At 40.4% G+C, this 23304-nt stretch overlaps 1 protein-coding gene across 7 annotated transcripts in view; it reads right to left on the bottom strand.

Moving 5' to 3' along the window:
• LOC122551062 (protein furry homolog) overlaps positions 1 to 23304 on the bottom strand; it is a 350939-nt gene that overhangs the window by 120357 nt on the left and 207278 nt on the right. For all 7 annotated transcript variants that reach the window (XM_087988218.1, XM_087988219.1, XM_087988222.1 and 4 more), the window contains 8 exons: positions 21240 to 21350; positions 19129 to 19283; positions 18414 to 18513; positions 16108 to 16279; positions 8670 to 8926; positions 6572 to 6718; positions 4395 to 4563; positions 3037 to 3127 (listed from right to left, as the gene is read on the bottom strand). In XM_087988218.1, coding sequence (XP_087844344.1) covers positions 3037 to 3127; positions 4395 to 4563; positions 6572 to 6718; positions 8670 to 8926; positions 16108 to 16279; positions 18414 to 18513; positions 19129 to 19283; positions 21240 to 21350 — 1202 coding nt within the window. The remainder of the gene's footprint in view (positions 1 to 3036; positions 3128 to 4394; positions 4564 to 6571; positions 6719 to 8669; positions 8927 to 16107; positions 16280 to 18413; positions 18514 to 19128; positions 19284 to 21239; positions 21351 to 23304) is intronic.

Genomic DNA, 23304 nt, shown 5'->3' with positions numbered 1-23304 from the left:
CAGTAACTTGCTTATCAGCCCACTCTTGATCATCTGAAAAGTAGACACGGTAGTGAAGAAGGTGTTTGGCACAGTTGCCTTCATTCATCAGTGCATTGCGTACAGGGGTTGAACGTAATGTTGTAGCTGTTCAGGACATTGGTGAGACCACTTTTAAAGTACAGTATTCAATACTGGTCTCCTGGCTATAGTGAGGATGTTAGTGAAGATTTACAACAATATTACCAGGGTTGGAGGGTTTGAGCTACTCGGAGAGGCTAATATTTTCACTGGAGCTTTGGAAACTGAGGGGGGATTTTACAGAGGTTTGTAAAATCAAGAGGAATATGGATAGGGTTAATAGCCAAAGTCTTTTCCACAGAGTAGGGGAGTCAAAAATTGGTTCAAGGTGAAAGGGGAAAGATTTAAAAGGAACCTCAGAGGCAACCTTCACACAGAAAGTAGGTGCGTTTATACGGGTGGTGGAGGTGAGCACAATTACAACACTTAAAAAGCGTCTGAATGGGTACATGAATAGGAAGAGTTTAAAGGGTTATGGGCCAAATGCTGGCAAATGGGTCTAGATCCATTTCGGATATCTGGTCGGCGCAGACAAGTTGGACCGAAGGGTCTGTTTCTGTGCTGTATAACTCTATGACTCTATAAGTGATGGACGGGTTTCTTGTCAATACTGTCAAATGCACTTGCAAAGGAATAACCTGCTCACTAATGGTCAGTTTGGAATCCACCAGGGCTACATAGTACCTGAACTAATTGCAGCCATGGCCCAAACATAAAAAAAACTGAAACTACAGTGATGTTGAGAAAGTGATTGCCTTTGACATCAAGGTAACATTGTCTGAATGCATCCAAGGCCTAACCATCTTCAATTGGTTCAACAATGACCTCCACTCCATCAAAATGTCAGAAGTGGGGTTTCTCAGTAATGATTGCACAATGCTCAGCACCACGTGCAACTCCTCAGAAATTGAAGTAGTGCATGTCCATACACAGCAAGACCTGGACAACAGCCAATGTGACAGATGGCAAATAACCTTCATGCCAGACAAGTGCCAGGCAAGGACCATTTCATACTATCTGAGGATCTGCTGCAAGCACCCTCCGGAAGGTGATCTGTTTTCACTAAACGGTGCAGTGAAAATGAATTTTGCGCTGTTGAACTTCTCCAGTAAAATATTTTTCTCTCCCCAGAATCTTAAACCTGCTGGTAAAAATGCATGCACCTCTAAACACAGGATCCAAATTCTGGAACCCCTTCACTTACAGCAGCGTGGATGAAAAATCACAGACTGCAGCAGCTTAGGAAAACGGTGCTCCACCACCTTTTTAATGGCAAACAGAAATGAGAATCAGTGGCCCTGCCACCGATGTTCATATCCTATGAATGAATAAAGATGAATTCCCGAACAATATTTTCTTCCACTTCATCAACAAGCAACTGATTGTTGCATTGGTTGGAATTACATGCTACCCAATATTAATTGTATTAACTATGCAGGTAATATTCATAGTAAATTTAAAGCCATGTAAGAGTCATATGGAGGACCTGGAAAGAACATTTTTATTTAAGTGCAGGGAGATGTATATGATTAAAGTTGTAAACTAGCAAAGTGGGGCAGCACAGTTGCTCAGTGGTTAGCCACTGAGCTAATTGGGTTCGATTCGAGCCTCGGGTGACTGTCTGTGTGGAGTTTGCACATTCTCCCTGTCTGCGTGGGTTTCCTCCAGGTGCTCCAGTTTCCTCCCACAATCGAAAAATGTGCATGTTAGGTGAATTGGCCATGCTAAATTGTCCATACTGTTCAAGGATGTGTAGGTTAGGAGCATTAGTCAGGGGTAAATATAAGATAATAGCGTAGAGGAGTGGGTCTGGGTGGGTTACTCTTTGGAGGGTCTGCGTGGACTTGTTGGGCTGAAGGGCCTGTTTCCACACTGTGGGGATTCTATGATTGAAAATTTAAATCGGCTTTTATGATGCTTCTATTTTATATGCTTTTAGATTTATTTGCGAAATACAAGAAAATCATTATGAATATGAATTGGTTATGGCAAACTCTACTATATCAGTGTGGTTAATCAATTTGGAACTAGTGGTGCAATGATAGTGTCTCTGCCTCTGAGCCAGGTGCTTTGGGTTTCAGTCCTACTTCAGAATTTCATGATGGAAGGTGTATTTGTAATGTGCCCTGTAATCAGGTCAATAATTTATCTGTAAATCCTTCTGATAAGTCTAAGGTAAACTGGGGAGGTCTCTGGGTTAGCCATGCATGATGCAGAGTGGTGACATGCTAACACATTATCACAGAATCCATACAGTGTGGAAATCCTTCTGGTATTTCCATTAAAATCTGTGGAAATATATGCAAGCTTGTAATTTGTGACCTTCTTATTCCCAATCTTATTGTTGCACCTTTAAACTCAAGAATATTACCAATTGGTCAAATCCTTTCGGGTACTTTTGTGGCATACTTCCAAGATAGGTAGAATGCCTGGATCATCTGATTACTGCTTTTAATATTGGAGACATTTTGGCTCTAATGACTTCTTTATGCTATTACATGGTATAAGGAATAAATTTTCCATTTTCCCTGTCTCTAGTTGAAGGTGGTATGGTGCTCCAGTGGATAGCACTGCTGCTTTGTAGCATCAGGGACCTAGGTTTGTTTCCAGCCTTGGGTGATTGTCTGTATGGGTTTCTGCTGTGTGCTCTAGTTTCCTCCCATAATCCAGAGATCTGCAGACTCGGTGGATTAGCCGTGGTAAATGTGGGGTGATGGGGATAGAGTGGGGGCTAGGTCTGGGTGGGATGCTCTTTGGAGGGTCGATGCTGGCTTGATGGGCTAATCAGCCTCTTTCCACATTGTTGAGATTCTATGAAGCGAAGTCCCCCGAACTAATATTATTTAAGCCTTCTCAAGAAGTAGAAGACACTGAGTCAATTTCAAGCATAATTTACTACATTGGCTTGATCTCAATACAGTAACTCTTAGTTTTAAGTCTGCAAGTTATTGATGAGATTTCAGATTGCACACAAACCTTTCATCAGTTTCTTTCATCATTCGTCCCTCATCAATTTCTGGGAAACTCTCCTGTCCAGCTACCAGAGTATTGGTGCTAGACGTAGTCCCTGTAACAAAAATTATACTTACTAACATCAATGACATAGGTTACTCAAGGATAGCAGTAACAAGCTGACAAGACTACACTAAAAAAATTGATGAACTGCAGATACTGGAAATCAAACAAAATTGCTGAAAAAATTCAGTGTGTCTGGCAGAATCTGTGGGGAGAAAGCAGAATTAACTTAATCCTATCCCCATTATCTACCCTTTTCCCCATAACCCCACATTTACCATGGCTAATCCACCTAGCCTGCAGATGCCTGGACTAAGGGAGGAAGCGTGAGCACACAATAGAAACCCATGCAGACATGTGCAAACCAGTCACCATTCTTCAGACAAGACTACACTTTTCTGTTGTTAAAAAATATTGATCAGTGGACAAGGGAAATGTCCATATTAAATATAACACAAAGTAGATAAACATTTCAACTGCAGTAATATTTAACTCTACATATGAATCAGCTGCCATGCCTTATTGTGGAAGAAAAAAGTTTGGTCTTTATGGCTAGGTTCCTGATAGGCAGTGTGGTGCATTTATTTATTTAAAATATTTACCTTTAAACATGTTTTATGGGATTGCATATTAATTGGCAACTTGGGCACAGTTCATTTGTATTTTACCCATAAAAAGTCAATCAGATGGACTTCAACAACAGCTGGATTGCAATGGAAATGGCGATGAGGTTAGTGAGGTCACAGCAATGGCCATCTGCAGGAGTCAGCTGGGGACTTGTTTTTCACTTTCATGTCCCCTCAAATTTACAAGGTTGAGGCATACTGCCAGCAAGACACATGCTCACCACAGGCAGCTTACTGATTAGCAGAGAGGTGGGGTTGGGGAGGGGGAGAGAGAGAGAGAGAGAGAGAGAGGGGAGAGGAAAAAGGGGAGAGAAAGAGATAGACAGAGAGAAAGAAAGACAGACAAGGACAGAGAGAGAGAGAGAGAGAGAAAGAGGAACATGGAATAACAAAGAGAGATCTATTCCTTGCAGTCAAAACAGGAAAACACTGTAGCTGCAAAGTGATGTCTAGGGACATTAATTAATAAGATGGCTAAAAGGTCTTGATCTAACTTACCTTTCAACAGAAAATGTTTCATTCAATGTGGCACACAAGTATCTGTCTAAATTATGAACTCTAGTCTTTGGAACATGAATTCTAAACCTTCTGATTTTGAAGATAAAAAAAGTAGTCAAGGCTGACACCAATAAATGGGAGCCTTTTACTGAGATCCTACAGAACATCAAGATCCATTAAAAACATTTGCCTCACCTGATGCAACTGTGGAAGTTTTGTTGCTTGCAGCAAAGCGATAAAAAGGTGGATTGTCACAATGCAGGACAACAGGGTTTACAGGTTCTGTCTGCTGCATTTCAAACAATAACTCTTCCATTGTCTGAATAGTGTTGTTACGGCATAAGTAGATTATTACTTTTTTTATCTGAAACATAATAAATTCAGATTTGTTACAAAAGTAATGTCATAAAGTGCAGTTAATCTCAGAAACGTTTGAATGTATTTTGCATAAATGTAAGGAAACAAAGTTAATTATTCAAGGAGAGATATTTGGAGCGGTGACCAAATATCAACTGACTGACAAAAAGTGGCCTTTAAAGACAGCTATGATCTCAGTAGAGACTAATTACATTTTCTTTTGGAAATTTGAAAACCCAGGTATTAATACTGTTGATGACTTGAAGCATGATAGCATAGCTGTGTCAATCACACTGCTGTTCTGTGATTTGTGAAGGGTGGTGCAATGGTGGGTACATAGTCAGCTCTATTGATGCTTTTTGTCATCTTCATGAATAATGTTGGGCAGAGTGCAGGTTATATAACCATTCTAGATACCCTAGCTGGTGCATATTGAAGAGAACCTCCAAATCTTCTTAGGCCCCTGAAGCAGATCCTTAGAATGAGAATTGCTGGTTTGCTAACACATCTGCTGATCATATGGCCATGAACGTAGTGTTGTCAGTCTTCACTGTTTGGGGTTCTGATCAGTGTTGTCAGCTATGTTTGAAATTCTATAGGACATAGAAATGCCTAAAAATATTGAATATTTTCTACTGTACATTTATGGCAACTACTTGTCTGATTTTCTTTTATTCACTTAATCCTGAGTGAGCTGGATAGAGCAGATAGGGAGAAGCTGTTCCAGCTCATAAAAGAGAAAACAAAGAATGAGAGGATATTGGTTTAAAGTGGATTTACAAAAGAAGCAAGGGCAATGTGAGACAAAAAACATTTTCACAGAATGAATAGTTAGGATATGGAATGCACTGCCGAGGCATGTGCTCGAAGCAGGTTTAATTGAAGCACGCAAGATGATATTGCTAGCTAGGTTAGTATTTATTGCCTGTCCCTAGTTGCCCTTGCGAAGGTGGTGTGAGCTGCCTTCTTGAACTGTTGCGACACATGTAATGTAGGTAGACCGACAATACCGTGAGTGAAGGAGCTCAATAACTCTGACACAGCAACACTGAAGGAACGGCAATATATTTCCAAGGCATAACTTGCAGGGGGCGGTGTTCCCATGTATCTGCTGTCCTTGTCCTTCTAGATGGAAGTGGTCATGGGTTTGGAATGTGCTATGTAAGGATCTTTGGTGTATTCCTGCAGTGCATCTTGTAGATGATACACACCGCTACTACTGAGTGTTGATGGTGGATTGATGGAGTTTTTGTGAATGTGGTACCAATCAAGCAGACTGTACTGCCCTGGATGGTGTCAAGCTTCTGAACTGTTTTTGGAGCAGCACCCATCCAAGCAAGTGCAGAGTATTCTATCACACTCCTCACTTACGCATTGTAGATTGTGGACAGGTTTAAGGAGTCAGAAGATGAGTTATTCATTGCAGGATTCCGAATCTTTGACCAGGTCTGGTAGTTGTTGTATTTGTATAGAGAGTCCAGTCAGTTTCTGCTCAATGGTAATTTCCAGGATGTTGATATTGGGGGATTCAGTGATGGTAATGTCTTTGAATGTTATGAGGAATTAGATTGTTTCTTATTGGTAAGATATTGCCTGACATCTGCATGGCATAAATGTTACTTGCCACTTTTCAGCACATGTCCAGGTCTTGCATTTGGACCTGAACTGCAGCCACATGAACATCTATTTCTGAAGTTATGATGAAGAGAAAGTTATTGATGAAGCAGCTGAAGACAGCTGGGCCTAGGACACTATCCTTAAGAAGTCCTGTAGAGATGTCTTGGAGCTGAGATGACTGCCCTCCAATAATAACAAACATCTTTCTATGTGCTAGGTATCACTCCATTATAAATATTGGTGTAAATGATTATAAATACGTACAAATTTTTGTAATCATGTGAAATTTGGCAATCTAGTGTTCTTCTAAACAAAAAAAATCAGTAATTTGTCTTTCCTTTCAGATTTTGAAATTCTAATCCCTGTACAGCATTTATGTTATGGTCTAAGCTACTCACATACAACAGAAGAGGTGTGTCACTGCTAACTCCACAAAGGCTGATCAGAAATTGCAGGGCAACTCTGAGATTATTGCTCCATTTTTCATTGTCTACCAGTGCATTCCAGGCATTTTCCATCTCTGATCCAGGAACTTCATCCCCATACTGGAAGAAGAAGGAAAAAAAAATTACTTGTAATTGTGGACTTCGAGTCAATTTCTGAAGATGTTGATTTAGAATTGTCATGAATTCAGCTTATTTAAAGTCGAGCAGTCATGTTTAATTATCATAACGTTTCTACAAACACCATCTAACCTGCCAGTGGTATCTTTTTCGTGCTAAAGGGTAAATAAGATCCACGGAAATATCACCAAGTAGGTTTTCAGCAAACAATAGACTAAACTAGTTGTAGAAGTGAGAATTGATGATAACACTCAAAGGCTTGAAGTATTGAGGCTATCATCATTGTGTGTAAAATCAGATGGGGTATAAAAAGCCATTTACTGTGTGAGTTGGGTTAGATTGCCTGCAGGAATCTAGTAGCACTCTCCGAAATAATAAGGGATTTTGTAGTTCAAGGTATTGCTGGAAAGAAGGACATATTGCCAAAGCTTCTTGACTTGCACTTATCAGGAAAGATGCAAGAACAGAAATTTCAAACAGAAACAATAATATTACAGAAGAAAACATGCTGATTGATTGGCAAGTCAGATCTGATTGGTTAAGACATTGCCAGAGAGAAAGCAACAGGAACCATAAACTTCCAATCTTCTACTTAACACAAAAAGGCACAAAGCTTAAATATAATTCTTTTGTTTGAAGACAAAAGCTTCCTGTACATGAATGGATGTAACTTTCAGAAATAATTTTCTGTAATATTGTTGTTTGTTTGAAATTTCCATTATTGCATTTGTCCTGATGTATGGATAAAGTACTTTAATGCATCTGAACATTTTCACACTGCTTGCCAATTTAATGGTTGCCTTTTACTTATCTTTTTTAAACAATTAATCACTGTATTTAGCATGTTTCTCATATCACATTTGTAGTTGACAACATCAGGCTGATCCCTGGGATGGGCAGGATTGATATATGAAGGATGACTGCATCAGTTGGGACCATGTTCACTACAATTTAGAACAATTACAGGGACAGGGGAACTCCTAGAAATGTATAAAATTCTAACAGGACTAGATAGGGTAAATGTAGGAGGGATGTTCCTGATTACTGGGGAGTCCAGAACCAAGGGTCACAGTCTAAGAATACTGGGTAGGCAAGGTAGGACTGAAATGCGGAGAAATTTCTTCACCCAAGTGGCAAGCCTTTGGAGTTCTCTGCCACCAGAAAGTGGTTAAGGCCAAAACACTGAACATTTTCAAGAAGCATTTGGGTATAGTTCTTGGAGCTAAATGGATCAAAGAGTACAGGGTAAAAACCGAAACAGGGTACTAAGTTGGATGAACAGCCATGATCAGGTCCAAAGGAATGAATGGCCCCCTCCTGCTCCTATTTTCAATGTTTTTCAATTGTCAAAGGTTTACAACTCCAGACTAGGATTTCCCCATGGCTCTCAATTCCTCTGAGGCAATCCTTTCCTCCTCCATTGAAACAGTATCTAAAATGCGTAGCTCTCCAATAGAGCAGGCAACAATGGGATTACCACATGGTGGCTCATGACCCATACCCTTAAAAATCCCACTTAACAGGGATGTGGAGGGAATCACAGAATCAGTTGCTGCCCACTGCTTTTAAATGCTACCCATTTCTGTTTTGGCTGACACTTGCATGAAAATCTGACCCAAAAATTTCATATTTGTTATTAATATCAAGAACGTTTTACCATTTCATGAATATATATGTCTAACTTAATTTGTTTGACGGTGCTAAATTGGAGAAGAAATGGAATTCATCTTTTTCTCTGCATGTTTTGTCTTCATTGTCTGGCAATTGTTAGTCAGGTCTTCTGCCATATGGCATGACTCAAGGAGAACAGACAGGTTCAAACACTACCTCAGCTGGTATGGAGATTAAAAACAGGCTGTCAGCATTATTATGCAGTGCACTCTAGCCACCTAGCCCCCTCATGTATCATAGTTAAGAAATAATAAAACATTACCTTGGCAGTCATGTACATGAGATTATTAAGAACCAGTGAAGTGGCTTGTGGAGACCCCCAGCCATTTCCTTTCAGTCCACATTCCTCAATCATTTCTTCCTCCTTGTAGTTAGATTGTTCATCAGGAGTTTGTGGGTTTGACATAATGGGCAGAAGTCCACCATCCACTAGTTCAATGTTACGTAGCCATGGCAACAAATAAGTGAGCATAATTTGCCGGCCATTTGGGTGAGTGGTTGGAAATCTCTGGCTGACCTCTGGTCAAGGAGATGGAAACAAAATATTATTTTCAGTACTTCCAAAAATATATATACAAAGCAAAATAGCTCATAAAGTTACCTTGATATTAAATTATAGTGATCCTCTCCTTTTTTACTTTACAGAAAGTGTGAAATTACTTCACATTTATAAAATATTCACAGAACCTACTAGCTCAGAAGGGTATCCTAATCATAAAATAGAAAAAGTGGAACTACTGTAGTAGAGGATATCTTGATGATGCAAGTGTCAAACTATTTTTAGATAATAGGATTTAATTTGAGACTTGTGTAAGAAAACATATTTGCGCGGTTATTATCATAACCAGAACAGTACTACACAAAAATCAAATCCATTATTGCACAAAATACTGATATAAATCATTGGTATTTAATAGTACAGATACTTAACTTGTGAAATTTTGATGGAAACTTTCAATTTCTGAATTGGGTCCCCATATTAGAAATGGCCAGAAGTAAAGATTGGGTAGATTGTACAATAGACAGTATGTCAACACCTGGCCTCAGGAACATAACTGTTGCGTTAATAGCAGAATGACCTGTGGTCACTGGCTGCCATCCTGAAAAAGACCCCATTACTGTTATTCTCTGCCTTCTGTCAGTCTCAGTGCCATCCCCTACTGGCTCCTCTTTCCCCTTATGTCCCAAATTTTGAAGTGTTGCTGGGACAAATGCGAGGATTCCAATTTGAAATGCTCACAACAACTTATATTACAGGAGGAAATAGGTGTTGATAGTTTGGCAAATTCACTTTTGCTCAGGCATTGCCCTGGAGAAAGGAACAGGGACCCAGAGATTCCCCAAGCTGCTTTGAGAAGTATAAATAAGCCATGTTACAAGCTCAACTGAGTACATTAAATTAGTTGTTAGTGTTATTAATAGCACAGTCAGAATTGTTCAGCATAATGAACATACAAATTTGGAGAAATCCAATGGTGTTTTGCATTCAACATTTCAATCTAAGCCCAATAACTCAGATTCTTGTTAGGTAAGTATATAATTTAAAATGTAAGTAAAATATTACATATTGTAGAAATCTGAAATCAAAATAGGAAGTGTTAGAGAAACATAGTAGATCTGGCAGCATCTACGCAGAGATAAACCAAGTTAATATTTCAATTCCAATAGGATTTCTCTATGGCCCATTTGCAAGTTTCCATAATGGAGCAACAATGATCTGATCAGGATCGCCACTGTACCAGAGGTTAACCTTGATGCATTTTGTGTCAAGTTTGCAGGGTCAACAAATGGCTATTAACAAGATTTCTCAATAGACCAAACTTATAGCACATGAAACTATATGAATTTCAACATGTATATATTTTCTTCTTTGACTTTTCTTGGGATGTGGTTGTCACTGTCAAAGGCAGCACCTTTCCTCCACACCTGATTACCCTTGATTTGAGTGACCACACAGTCCTTAAGGAAATGAAGTCCCATCATGACACTAAAGATGCTCTCTATTTTGTTGTGCGGTACTACCTTCATACCAAATATGATAGATTTTGAAAAGTTCTAGTAACTTAAGACTGGGCATCCATGTGACAAATACAATTTGCAACCTCTTGGCTCAGCACTCCACCATGACCATCAGGTCAGGAGATTAACCTTCATTCAAGTGAAAAGTGCATTAGAATATACAAGAAGTAGTGTCAGGCATACCAAAAAATGAATTGTCAACAAGTGATAGACAGGGCGAAATGATTCCACAACTAATGGTCAGATCTAAGGTCTGCTGTCCTGCCACATACTGTTGTGACAGTTGTCATGGACAATTAAACAATTATTTGAGGAGAAGACTCCTGCACCTGCAATATGGAAAATTGCTAAATCCTATACACAAAAAGCAGGACAAATCTAATCTGGCAAACTACTTCCTCATCAGTCTATTCTCGATTATCAATAAAATAATGAAAGGGGTCATCAACATTGTTATCAAGCAACACCCTTTTAGCAATAACATGCCGCTGATGTTCAGTTTGGGCTTTGCCAGGGCCACTCAACTCCTCACTTTGGTCTAAAACCTGGACAAAAGAGGTTAATTCTAGTGGTGAGTTGACAGTGACGGCTCGTGTCATCAAGGCTGCATTTGACTAAAAATGGCAGCTCTTTCAAAATTAGCATAAATGGGAATCAGAGGAAGCACTTCTGCTGGTTTGAGTCATACAGAGTCATAACCAAGGACATGAGACATGAGATGCAGAAATGCATCCATGAAATCTATCAAGGAATCCAGTCTGAAGAAGATAACAGAAGTGCTCTTGTAATCCTATGTGAACACTGAGATTAAGGACATCATTCAGTGCAGTGTTTGCAATGAATACAAAATTAAGCAAGCCAAAGAACTGCTTATGAAATATGACATCCCTTTAGGATAAAGCCTGGAGTAGAACTCTCACTTTTGTAGGAATTGATTGTCTTGTCACCATTGGCTACTATTCTGACTACTCAGAATTAGACCAGTTCACAACAATAACTATTAGTGAGATTGTGGAATGCCTAAAAAAAAGTACTTCAGTCATTATAGCCTTTCAGACATAGTGAGGTATGATAATTGCCCATAATTTATGAGTGAAGAATGCATGCCTTTCATAAATGATTTGGTCATTCGATACCATACATCACCTACACACTACCACTAATGGAAAGGCAGAGGTGGTAATGAAGATTGCCAAAGGCATCATAAAGGGTCTTTGAAGAAGGAGGCCATCTGGGTTGTACGGTATTGGAACTGGTCCTCCTGGGAGCAGATGCGGCAGAGGCGAAGGAATTGAGAATATGGGATGGCGTTTTTACAGGGGGCAATTCCCCTCAGACGTGGTTGCGATGCTCTCCACTGCATCTCCTCCACTTCCCGCTACTCCGCCCTTGAACCCCACCCCTCCAATCGCCACCAGGACAGAACCCCACTGGTCCTCACCTCCCACCCCACCAACTTCCAGATACATCGTATCATCCTTCATCATTTCTGCCACCTCCAAACAGACCCCACCACCAAGGATACATTTCCCTCTCCTCCCCTATCAGCGTTCCGAAAAGACCACTCCCTCCGCGACTCCCTCGTCAGGTCCACACTCCCCACCAACCCAACCTCCACTCCCGGCACCTTCCCCTGCAAACTTGCACCCAACCTCCCCCCTCACTTCCCTCCAAGGCCCCAAGGGATCCTTCCATATCCGTCACAAATTCACCTGCACCTCCACACACATCATTTACTGAATCCGCTGCATCCGATATAGCCTCCTCTACATTGGGGAGACAGGCCGCCTACTTGCGGAACGTTTCAGAGAACACCTCTGGGACACCCGCACCAACCAACCCAACTGCCCTGTGGCTGAACACTTTAACTCCCCCTCCCACTCCGCCAAGGACATGCAGGTCATTGGCCTCCTCCATCGCCAGACCATGGCAACACGACGCCTGGAGGAAGAGCGCCTCATCTTCCACCTAGGAACCCTCCAACCACAAGGGATGAATGCAGATTTCTCCAGCTTCCTCATTTCCCCTCCCCCCACCTTTTCTCAGTCCCAACCCTCGGACTCAGCACCGCCTTCTTGACCTGCAATCTTCTTCCCGACCTCTCCGCCCCCACCCCCTCTCTGGCCTATCACCCTCACCTTAACCTCCTTCCACCTATCGCATTTCCAATGCCCCTCCCCCAAGTCCCTCCTCCCTATCTTGGCACACTCTCCTCATTCCTGAAGAAGGGCTTATGCCCGAAATGTCGATTCTCCTGCTCCTTGGATGCTGCCTGACCTGCTGCACTTTTCCAGCAACACATAGACCTGTACAAACCTTGAATGGATAAATATACTTTCTGAAGGCATGGAAAGTATTTCAATACAAAGACTAATATCACGCTACATTCAAGCTTATTCTTCAATCATGAAAAAAGCAAGCGAAGCCAGAGCTACTAATAAACATGAATAACAAAGTCAAAATGAAACCGAAATACAAATCTCACTGATAAAATTGCCAAGTCATTGCCAGGGTTGAACGAGGAGGAGCCAGTCAAAGTGCAAAAATTGAATGTTCCGAACAAGAGTCAGCCCATGTGGCAATTTGAAACCTGTGTTGAATAGTTGTCACTTTGATCATATGCAGTGAATATGAATGACTAGATATGTCATTACAACCAACGTTCACTCTAAGCTGCACAGCTATGCATGCTCGTAACTGCTTTGAAGTTCCATGCATGACAATCGATTGAAGCATTTACTTCCAGTTCCAGAAGTCACTGCCATGCATGGGCCTTGCTAACCTACGCAGCTGGTAAGAAAATTAGAGGGAATGCTGGTTGCAACCACAGGTATTTATATACAACTAGAAGAACTGTGCCTTCACTTCAGGCAACTGACAAGAAAGATGTGATCTCATCATCTATGTAGATTACAGAATGACCAATCACCATTACAACAACACTGGCTACAAGAACAACACTTCCTGGAAAATAACATCATCACTGGAATGAATAGATATCAGACGACTAAACGAATAACAGTGCATACAATTAAGAGGTTGGCAAAAATAAAATTGAGCGAAAGTGGGGACTGCAGATGCTGGTCGAGAGTGTGGTACCAGAAAAGCACAGCAAGTAGGCAGCATCCGAGGTGCAGGAGAATCAATGTTTCGGGCAAAAGCCGAAATAAAGCTGTACAGAGTGAACGCAATTCTGTTAATGAGTAATCTTTTTCATTGTTGATCATAATTATTGGATAACAAAGGTAAATTGTAACTGTAAATGATGGTGCATGCCTTTAATGCTTATTTCTTATGAAAATGGAAATATTTAAAGAATACTTAGTGTGCTGCCTGGCTTGCTGAGTTATGTCACATCTATCTCTGCCATCAGTACCTTTGTGTGTAGTATGTGCCTATCTTTAAACACATCAAAACAGTAGATTTCCAGAGGAAAACCTATGAATATATGAATTAGGAGTAACAGGATGCCACTCGGTCCTTGCTCTACCATGCAATAACAACATGGCTGACCTGATTTTAACCTCAACTCTTCATTCCTGCCTAACTCAACAACCTTCCAACCCTTTGCTTGTCAAGGATCTACCTACCGTTGTCTTTCAAAATATTCGAACATTCTGCCTCTTATTGCTTTTTGAGGAAGTGAGTTCCAATGATTCATGACCCTTGACTAAAAACCTTCCTCCTTATCTCTGTCTTAAATGGGTGACCTTTCATTTTTAAGCAGTGACCTATAGTTCCATATTTTCCCACCACAGGAAACATTCTTTCCATATAAATCCTGTCACGTCGCCACACAATTTTTCAATCAAAACACCTCTTAGTCATACAAAATCAAATGGATACAAGCCTAGCCTATCCAGCCTCTCCTTATAAGGCAACTCACCCAATAGGTATCAGTCAATTTCTGACTCATACATGGTGCATGCTAATTGTCAGCTTTCATTAACATATCTTCGCTTCATCTGCAGAAACAGTGAATTATGGCTGCGTTACAGAAATCCGTGCACATCTAGGCATGCAGGTCAGTGTGCTGACCAGGGTTTGATACTGCATCTCACAGAAGGAGGTGGTTGGAGTGGTGAGTGTGTCTTGGAGCAGCATAAGCTATAATCTTAAATCTAAGATTAAGAGAAGCCTTCAGCTCCTCCAGACCCCATACATAAAAATAAGGAGGCCATATTTTTCAAGAAATACTGCTTTGCTCTTAAGTGCTCTTAACAGTTATTGTATTTCTAAGCCTTTGAGGTCAACTGAAAATTCATTGATATTAGACCTCAGTCCAAAACTGTTTTCTTGAATTTCTTCCATTTAATACCTCCACATAAAGATTAAAAACACATTACTTATAATGTGTCATTTGCAAAACTTTTTGTGGGTTCAACAGCTGGATGTACAAACTATTGAGACTTAATAGTTCGGCATGGTGGGCAGTATGGTGGCTCAGTGGTTAGCACCAGGGACCTAGGTTTCATTCCGCCTTCAGGCAACTGTCTGTGTGGAGTTCGTACATTCTTCCAGCATCTGCATGGATTTCCTCTGGGTGCTCTGGTTTCCTCCCACAGTCCAAAGATGTGCAGGTTAGGTGGATTGGCCATTCTAAATTGTCCACTATGGTAATTTAGCACATTTAGGGATGTGCAGACTAGGTAGATTAGCCATAGGTTACAGGGATATGGGGTAGGTCTGGGTGGGATGCTGTTTGGAGATGCTGGTTGATGTAGACTTGATGGGCAGAGTAGCCTACTTCCATACTGCAGGGATTATGTGATTAATTTTACTTCTCAAAAACCAGTGTTTGGGTCAGGGGAGATACTACAAACCTTACAAAATGTGCCTCCAACCTAGCTACTTTGAGAGTTTACAAGGTTAGGACAAGGGGTGGCATGCACCTCCGAGAGGCAGATTAGCCATTTAAGTATCTTAAAGAGGCTGATCACTTCTTATTAAACTACTTTGATAATTTAACAGTGGTTGGATGGAAATTTCTAGATTTAAGGGAACCTAACAAGTGAAGGGAGGTGGAGGACAGCCTCAGGACAAGCTGAGTGCTTTCCTCCACAATCTCCAGGGAATTGGACATCATCATGTTCCCAGTTGTTCCAGTAGGGTCTGTGGAGCGCTCTCCTCCAACCAACTGGTAGCCAAGGCTGTCAAAACTGTCTTCTGTTCAGGTGTAATATTAAAATGATGCCATAATGGAGTCAAATCTCTGCATTATGCAACAAAAGCCAAAGTTCATGGACTCCACACAGAAACTCTTCTGCCTACAGAGCCTGCTCATCAAGAAACAGCCCATTCACTTAGTGATTAAATGTTTGAAAAATACAGCAAGAATACTATTAAAAACGTTTCACGCGTGGCTAATTTTTACTGGATTTATATTGCATAAACAATAAACACTGCATTAAAGTTGCAGATGCTGGAAATCAGAAACAAAAACAGAAATTACTGGGAAAACTCATGAAATCTGTCAGCATCAGTGGAAAGAAAGCAGAGTTATTGTTTCGGGTCCAAAGCACCTGAAGAAGAGCCTCTGCACTCAAAACATTAACTCTGATTTTTCTACACAGATGTTGCCAGACCAGTTGAGTTTTCCCAATAAAAGCTGCATATTTTCTCTTGTACTTATTATTCACCAGAAGAGAAAAATAAATCATAAATGAATAATTAGAGAATACCTGAAAACATAGGAAGTGTAAGCTCAGGATACATCCTTGCTAATTCATTTGACAGTTGAGACAATGATACCGAATATAGGTGAGGTAATGGTCCATGCGTTCCAAACAGAATACTATCAGGTTTTTGTTCAGCCACCTTTTTGGAATACAGGAATAATTTTGCTTCCAAAATCTGAGAACAAAAATAGATAATGAAATCAGCTGTTATAATGAACTCCAACAGGATGCACATAACAATAAATAGATTAATGAGAGTTCTGGATTCATCGTACAGTATTTAGATCATCTGTCAATCCTCGATGGAAAGTGCCACGTTGGGGGTTGAAGATCAGGCTTTAGGATGGGACTGGCTAAATTAGAATCGAAACAGGGTCCGTGAATGCTACTGCACAATTAACAATGGCTCATTATTTCTGCTGTAGGCTGCACAACAACTTTCCGCTGCACGTGAATTTGCATGAATGCTGTATGAAACCAGCAGTGTGTGCAATGTTGAGTGGCTATCTGCATCAGTGGAGGGCTCAGGTTCATGAAAAGATAGTTTTACTTAAATTTAGCTTGCATTAGTTAAATTGGAAGTGCATTCTGGTTGAAGAAGATTGCAAATACTTGAGGGAACCTGTGTTAGAACAGTGAATTATGGCACAAAAGGAGAGGTGAGCGTGTGAAGGGGAGCATGCTGCAAGCTTTTCTAACACTACAGCCAGGAAAGGAGGTGCTGCCTGGGAAATGTGCCACAGTGGTCCCATATTCTGCTTGTGTGGGATTGGGACCAGGGCGTTATCACTTGTTGGAAAAGTAAGAAGTAGAAAAGCAGGAAGACAGAGAATAACAAAATAAAATCACTCTTATTGTTGTTCAGATACTGACTTGGCATTACTATGAAGTTTGCCTTAGAGGCAAATTCTGTATGTGGTGAAACACAAATCACAATATGGCCTGAAGCCACTAAAGGGAACAATGGCATAGTATGGATAATTGCTCACTGGAGAAAACAAAAACAGAAGGTGCTGGAGAAACTCAGCAGGTCTCCCATCATCTGCAGAGACAGAAACAGAGTTAACGTTTTGAGCCAAGTGACCCTTCATTTCTCCAGCACTTCTATTTTTGTTTTCAAATTCCAGATTTTTTTGTTTTATTTCAGTTCACTGGAGGAATAGGTTGCATGGGTCATTTTGCAGTTGAGGCCTCAAATGATCTCTTTAATGGATTGTGTAGAGCCTACAGGCCACGTTTTCCAGCTTAGCAGTGGTGGTCAATTAGATTAGTGCACTTACAGACACAAGCATTGGAGTAGAGTTGGACAGACATGCAACACAAGCAGAAGCCACCAAAAATCTGGCGCTGTGCTGAAAACCCAGACTGAAGTCATCATGCAAGCTGAACATGATGCCAAGGCAGCCATGGAATGTGACAGTCATTAGCAAGTCTAGCGTTTACTGTTTATCCCTAATTGCCATTAGGAAGGTTATGGCAAGCCACACTGCAATGCATTTGGGTTGCAGTATGCCATGTACACATCTGCTGAGTGCTGCAGGGCTCCTTCATAACATACCAAGCATTGAAAGTACAGTTTCAGCAAATCAATTATCTTCTCTATCATATTTCATTTTTATAGTGGCATGACTTTTGTACAGGCTGACCCAGTACACAGTGGGTCCATGAGGAAACTTGTCAAAAGATAGTCACCTGGTGGCCACACTCTGGATGGGAGACAGAAGATCTGGTAAAAGTTTGAGGAGCAGAGTTGGGAGCATTCAATCAAGAAAGGCTCAGTTACAGCCATTTTCTAAGCCTCTCATGTTTTGCTGGTAGCAGACTGGTCACCCGCCATATATGGAGGCAATCAGTTGTTATGGAGACAGTTGACCAGCAGCTTTACCAGGAGATCATCTGAACTGAAGATTCTGTTCTCCAAGGAAGCAGCCCTTTTGTACAAAACCTCCTCCTGCCATGCAGCACCAGACACCACCAAAGGAAGGGTTGCTGGGGGTCTGCCTACCTATTTCTGGTATAAAACACAACATTATAAATCCACTGCAATTATGCTGTTGAGTTAACTAAATGGGATGGCAACATGGATAGCCAGCCTGCCATCCTAACAAGGGTGGCAGGCCCAAATGCAGCCAGGTAAGAGGGGTGCTGCCTGGGAAATGTGCCACAGTGGTCCCATATTCTGCTTGTGTGGGATGGGGACCCACCCTTCGTACTAACAACACGGCATTACCCCTTGTTGGTAAAGTTTTGGTCCTTGTTTAAGTATTCATAGTTAGACTCCACTAGATTTCACATGGGTTATTTTGTACCTGTAACAGCTGCATTGATATTTCGTAAATATCTCTGTCTGTATCAGAAGCTTTAAAGAGCACCAGGTTCAACAGTGTCACAATATCACACGGATAGTTCCTAAGAATAAAAATAAAAATATTTCACTACTCATTGTAAGGATACTTGCTGATATTTGAACATACTCTCAAGGCTGAAAAATCCACTGGTTCCCCTTATCCACTCTACTAGTTACATCTTCACAGATTTGCCAAGTACCTGAAGAATCCTATATGATTCAATGAGATCACCGCTCATTCTTCTAAATTCCAGTGAGTAGAGTCCCAACTGTTTAACTTTTGCTTATAAGGCATCCCTCTATACCAGGAACCATCCTTGTGAACCTGTTCTAAACTGCCTCTAATGAAATAATGTATTTTTTAAAATAAAGGGACCAGAAGCGCATACAGTACTCCAGATGTGGTCTCACCAGCACCTTGTACAGATGATGACTTCCCTACTCATATACTCCAACCAACTTGAAATAAGGGCCAACATTCAATCTGCACTGCCTAAACTGGTACTGAATTGGATGATCAGTGTGATCATACTGAATAGTGCACCAAACTTGAAGAGCCAAATTGCCTACTCTTGCTCATATATTCTATGTTTTTGTGTTAAAAAAATTACAATTACAAGAACTGATTGCTTGGATTGTACCTACTGAAGAGTACCTAGCTATCTGAAGTTGATTACCTGCTTCCACATACAGTAGCAATGGCTTTGAAACACCCTGATGCCAACTGGTGAGATCCTGTATAGCAACGATCTACAGCCCAATTAAAAAGGTTTACTTGGTCTGGATTTAGCTCCAGCAGTAATATCACAACTTCACAGCCAAGCTGGTGGACCTGTAATATCAAAAGAAGATTTAGAAATGTCAATGTGGCCAAAAGTTACACATCTTATGCATTATTATGTAAATGACTAAACTGCTTATATCAAGTTTTTTTTGCTAATCTGAATAGTTCAGCATCTTCATAGAATAAGGGGCTTAGGAATTTGATACATATATAGTGCTTGTATGATATAATGGCATGGTGTAACTTTCAGGTTTATATTCATATAAATAAATAAATAACGCTTTATAAACCAGTCGATTACGCAGATGTCTCAATGTTTCCTTTCTAAAACATATATGCTATGCAATTTCTCCATGAGAGCAATTTATTATTTCAAATAAACATCAATGAATTCCAGGTAAATTTGAAAAGTTGCATTAAAATTACCTTTTAAAGGTAAAACATTTCGGATTTTTCTTTTGCAACTTTCAATATATATGTGACGAATACTTCAATTACATTCAGATGATATTTCATAATAAACTACCTATTATCATGAAGCTTTCACTGTTAACAGTGGATTCAAAGGGCTAAAATGAATAGTTTTGGTGGGAGGGGGCCTGTCCGCCAGCTGGAAAGCTGAAGCAACTCTATCATGGCTATTTTTGAAAGCCCTGAAAAAAATTCAATGATATTTAGGCAGATAATTACCAGTCATCAAGGATTCCTTGCCTTTAAAGGTGAAGATCTTACCTCTAAGATCTACGAATCAATCAGGAGGAGGAATGGCCATTGCTGGTACTGCAGCAGGCCCAGAAATACAAGTGCTGAATGAATGTTTGGAATGAAGTAATGCGGGATTTGGCTTGCCTAAAGAGACTCTGGTGCAGTGAAGCAGATGTTGGTGAGGTCAGGGAAGAGGCACCTCAGTTGGTGACCCCTTTAAATGGGCCACATCCGGCTGATCTCCCTGGGAGTCTATCAGGTATAGACGCGGCCTCTATGTGGCATTGAACAGTCATTTAAGATTACAAGTGGCATCGACAGGAAGGTAACCTTAATCTTTCCTATACTGAATTAATTAGTAGGGAATTGGGCAGGCAATGGGCACTCTATTCCCTGCTTTTCCTCCTGATTCTATGACTCTGCATCAATTCATCGCCGCGCTCACCCCCCCACACCCCTCCCCCCCACTCCACATTAATCATTTCCTAATTACTCCCATAGATGGGGGTGAGTGAGGTAAATTCCACCCAAGAATTAATACCAATTCAAAATCTTAATCTTAACAGGCCTATTTAAATAGGTATATTTTACCACTACATGTACAATTGGATATATCTCCCCACAGTGCAATAGTCCCATGTCTTGTTAGGATTCAATTTGCTGCTTCAATATTATTATACAATATCACTAGCAAATTTACATCCAAAACCCTCAGAAATACTCTATAGAAAAAGTGATTAAATTTATTTGACACTCATAAAATATTTGACAAAATATTTTCTATATTCAGCTTTGGAATTCTGTGTAAACTATTCAAAAACTCATATGTGTCAATTTTCAGCAATCACATCTGTCTGTATAAAGTTACATGGGAAACATAAGACTTAGAAGCAGTGACAGGCCATTCTGCCCAGAAAGCTTGCTCCATTATTTAATAGGCTCATAGCTGACCTGGTTACAGTTTCTTCCTGATTTATCCGTCTGCACCCCATAACCCTTCAATTCCTTGACAATCGAATGATTGATCCAAAGTCTTGACTTATGACGTTTTAAGGTTCTGAGATGCATTTCTTGGAATCAGGTTAATTACTGTGCCAACATCACAAGAAGATTAAATGTGTGGAGTATATATTAGTAAATGTGCTTGTTAGCATTCAACTATTTTCAATATAGGGTGTTAACGTCTCTTGTGCATAACTAAATATTGAATCAGACCGTGGAGAAATAATGACTATCCAAGTGTGAAGGATGTTAAATGGTGAAACCATTAATGCTAAGAAGTTACCTCAATTTCCTTACCCGCAGATCATGACATGCCAAAATATTGTCCAGCCATTTATAAAGGTAGCCATCAGGAGAGAGACCTACATTATCAAACACTGGGCCACAACACAGTACAGCTGACATTGCCTAAGAAATGTGAGGAAAAAGCAAGAAACAATTAATCAAATAAGTTAAGCTCAACTACAAGTTACTTATCAAAAGAAGTTTAAGCTTTATGTTAACAATTAGATCTTAGAAATTTTTGGGGTTCTGTTGGCCTCTTGTTTTAACTCCAGTGGAAGGCATAAAATATTCCCAGAAAAATAAAAACAAGGAAGTTATATTTCAGAGGCACATAGCCTCAGTCAGACAGAATGTGCAGATTGAGTTGGTACAATTTTAAAGTTAAAGATTTGCCTTTTGGGAGCGAAATTAAGGAGAATATTTTTGACTCACAGTGAAATGATAAAATTAAACTCTGTTCACACAAAATGATATCTCGCAATTGTCAAGACCGAGATTGATATATTTAATTTTGGGTAAACACAAAGAAATAAAGTTGAAGTAAATCAGTCAGCATAAGTCATATTGAGCACCAAGTGTTAATGAGGCTGTGAAGACCGTACACATTTCATTCATAGATACACAGAGGTTTGAAAGGAGTTGTGGTCCAGTGAGGATGTGTGGTCACCAGCATGTAATAGGTGTACGTAGCCAAAGGCAAGGTTTTGAAATTGAATTAGTGATAAAAACAAAAAATGCTGGAAATACGTAGCAGGTTAGGCAACATCTGTGCAGAGGGAGCAAGATGTGTTATGTTGATAATCTGAGAAGGTCATTAGTTTAAAAAATGAACTCACTTTCTTTCTCCATGGATAGCGTCTAAGCTGCTCTGTATTTCCAATATTTTATTTTTTTATTTCACTTTTTCAGGATTTTCAGTATGTTTGTTTAGTCCTCTTAAATACTGGAAATCCTGAAATCCCAGTCAGGACTTGTTATATAACTAGGTAGGGACTCCATTTATTCAATTTTGTACCAGCTAATTGAGCTTTCAGCACATCTTACACTGTTCTGGTACTGGATGTATGCTTGTTTGGTAGTGTGACTTTGGAAATGTCCAACATGAGGAAAGTGCAATCGGTTGCTTAATCATGGACACTTGCCATCAGTCATTAGCCAGTGGAAATGATTTTGAATGACACTGATATTAACTGATGAAATATGGAAACAGATTGATAAGGGTGGAACTGTTGTTGTCTGGCGTACTGACCCCTGCATCGCAGAGGCTAAGTGCCAGCTCTTGGCCACCTCCTCTCATCTTCCCCAGATCATGACGCTTATCATTGTGCATCAGGCCATTGTGTTTATGGCTGTCAGCAACCTTATCTCATCTGGGAATTTCCCCCCACAGCATCCCAGCTCACAATTTCCCAATCCTGTACAGCCAGCTTCTACCTTCTTTCCAAAATCCACAAAAAGGATTGCTCTGGCAGGCCCATTGTTTCTGCCTGTTCCTGCCCCACAGAACTTATCTTTTCCAACCTTGACTCAATAGTTTCTCCCCATATCCAGGCTTTTTCTACTTAAATCCAAAATTCCTCTTGTTTTATTTTGGTTTCAAAATTTCCAGTTGATGGGCACCAGCTGCTTCTTCTGCACCATAGACTCTACAATCCCTCTACCCATCCATTCCCCATCGGAATGGTCTTAGGGCTCTCTGCTTCTTCCCAATAAAAAGGCTATCCCCATCCACCATCACACTCCTTCACCTGGCCAAGTTCATCCTAACCTTGAACAACTTCTTTCCCTTTCTTCAGATCAAAGGTGTGACCATGGGTTTCGGCATGGGTACAAGTTATGCCTGTTTCTTTGAAGGGTACATGGAACATTCATTGTTCCAATCCTACTCGGGGCCCCACCCATAACTCTTTTTCAGGTGAGAAAAATATAGTAAGTTCTGATGAAGAGTCACCAGACTTGAAACATTAACTCTGCTTTCTCCTCACACATACTGCTTGAGTTTCTCCAGCAAATTTTATTTTTGTGTTGACTCTGCTTGATTGCATTATGATTTTCTAAATGTCCTACTGCTTCATGA

This window comes from Chiloscyllium plagiosum, unplaced genomic scaffold (assembly GCF_037043375.1).
Source record: "Chiloscyllium plagiosum isolate Xiang-an unplaced genomic scaffold, Cpla_swu_hap1 HiC_scaffold_6, whole genome shotgun sequence".
NCBI lineage: Eukaryota > Metazoa > Chordata > Chondrichthyes > Orectolobiformes > Hemiscylliidae > Chiloscyllium > Chiloscyllium plagiosum.
The sequence above is the reverse complement of the archived record's forward strand: the minus strand, read 5'-3'. Positions and strand labels throughout refer to the sequence as shown.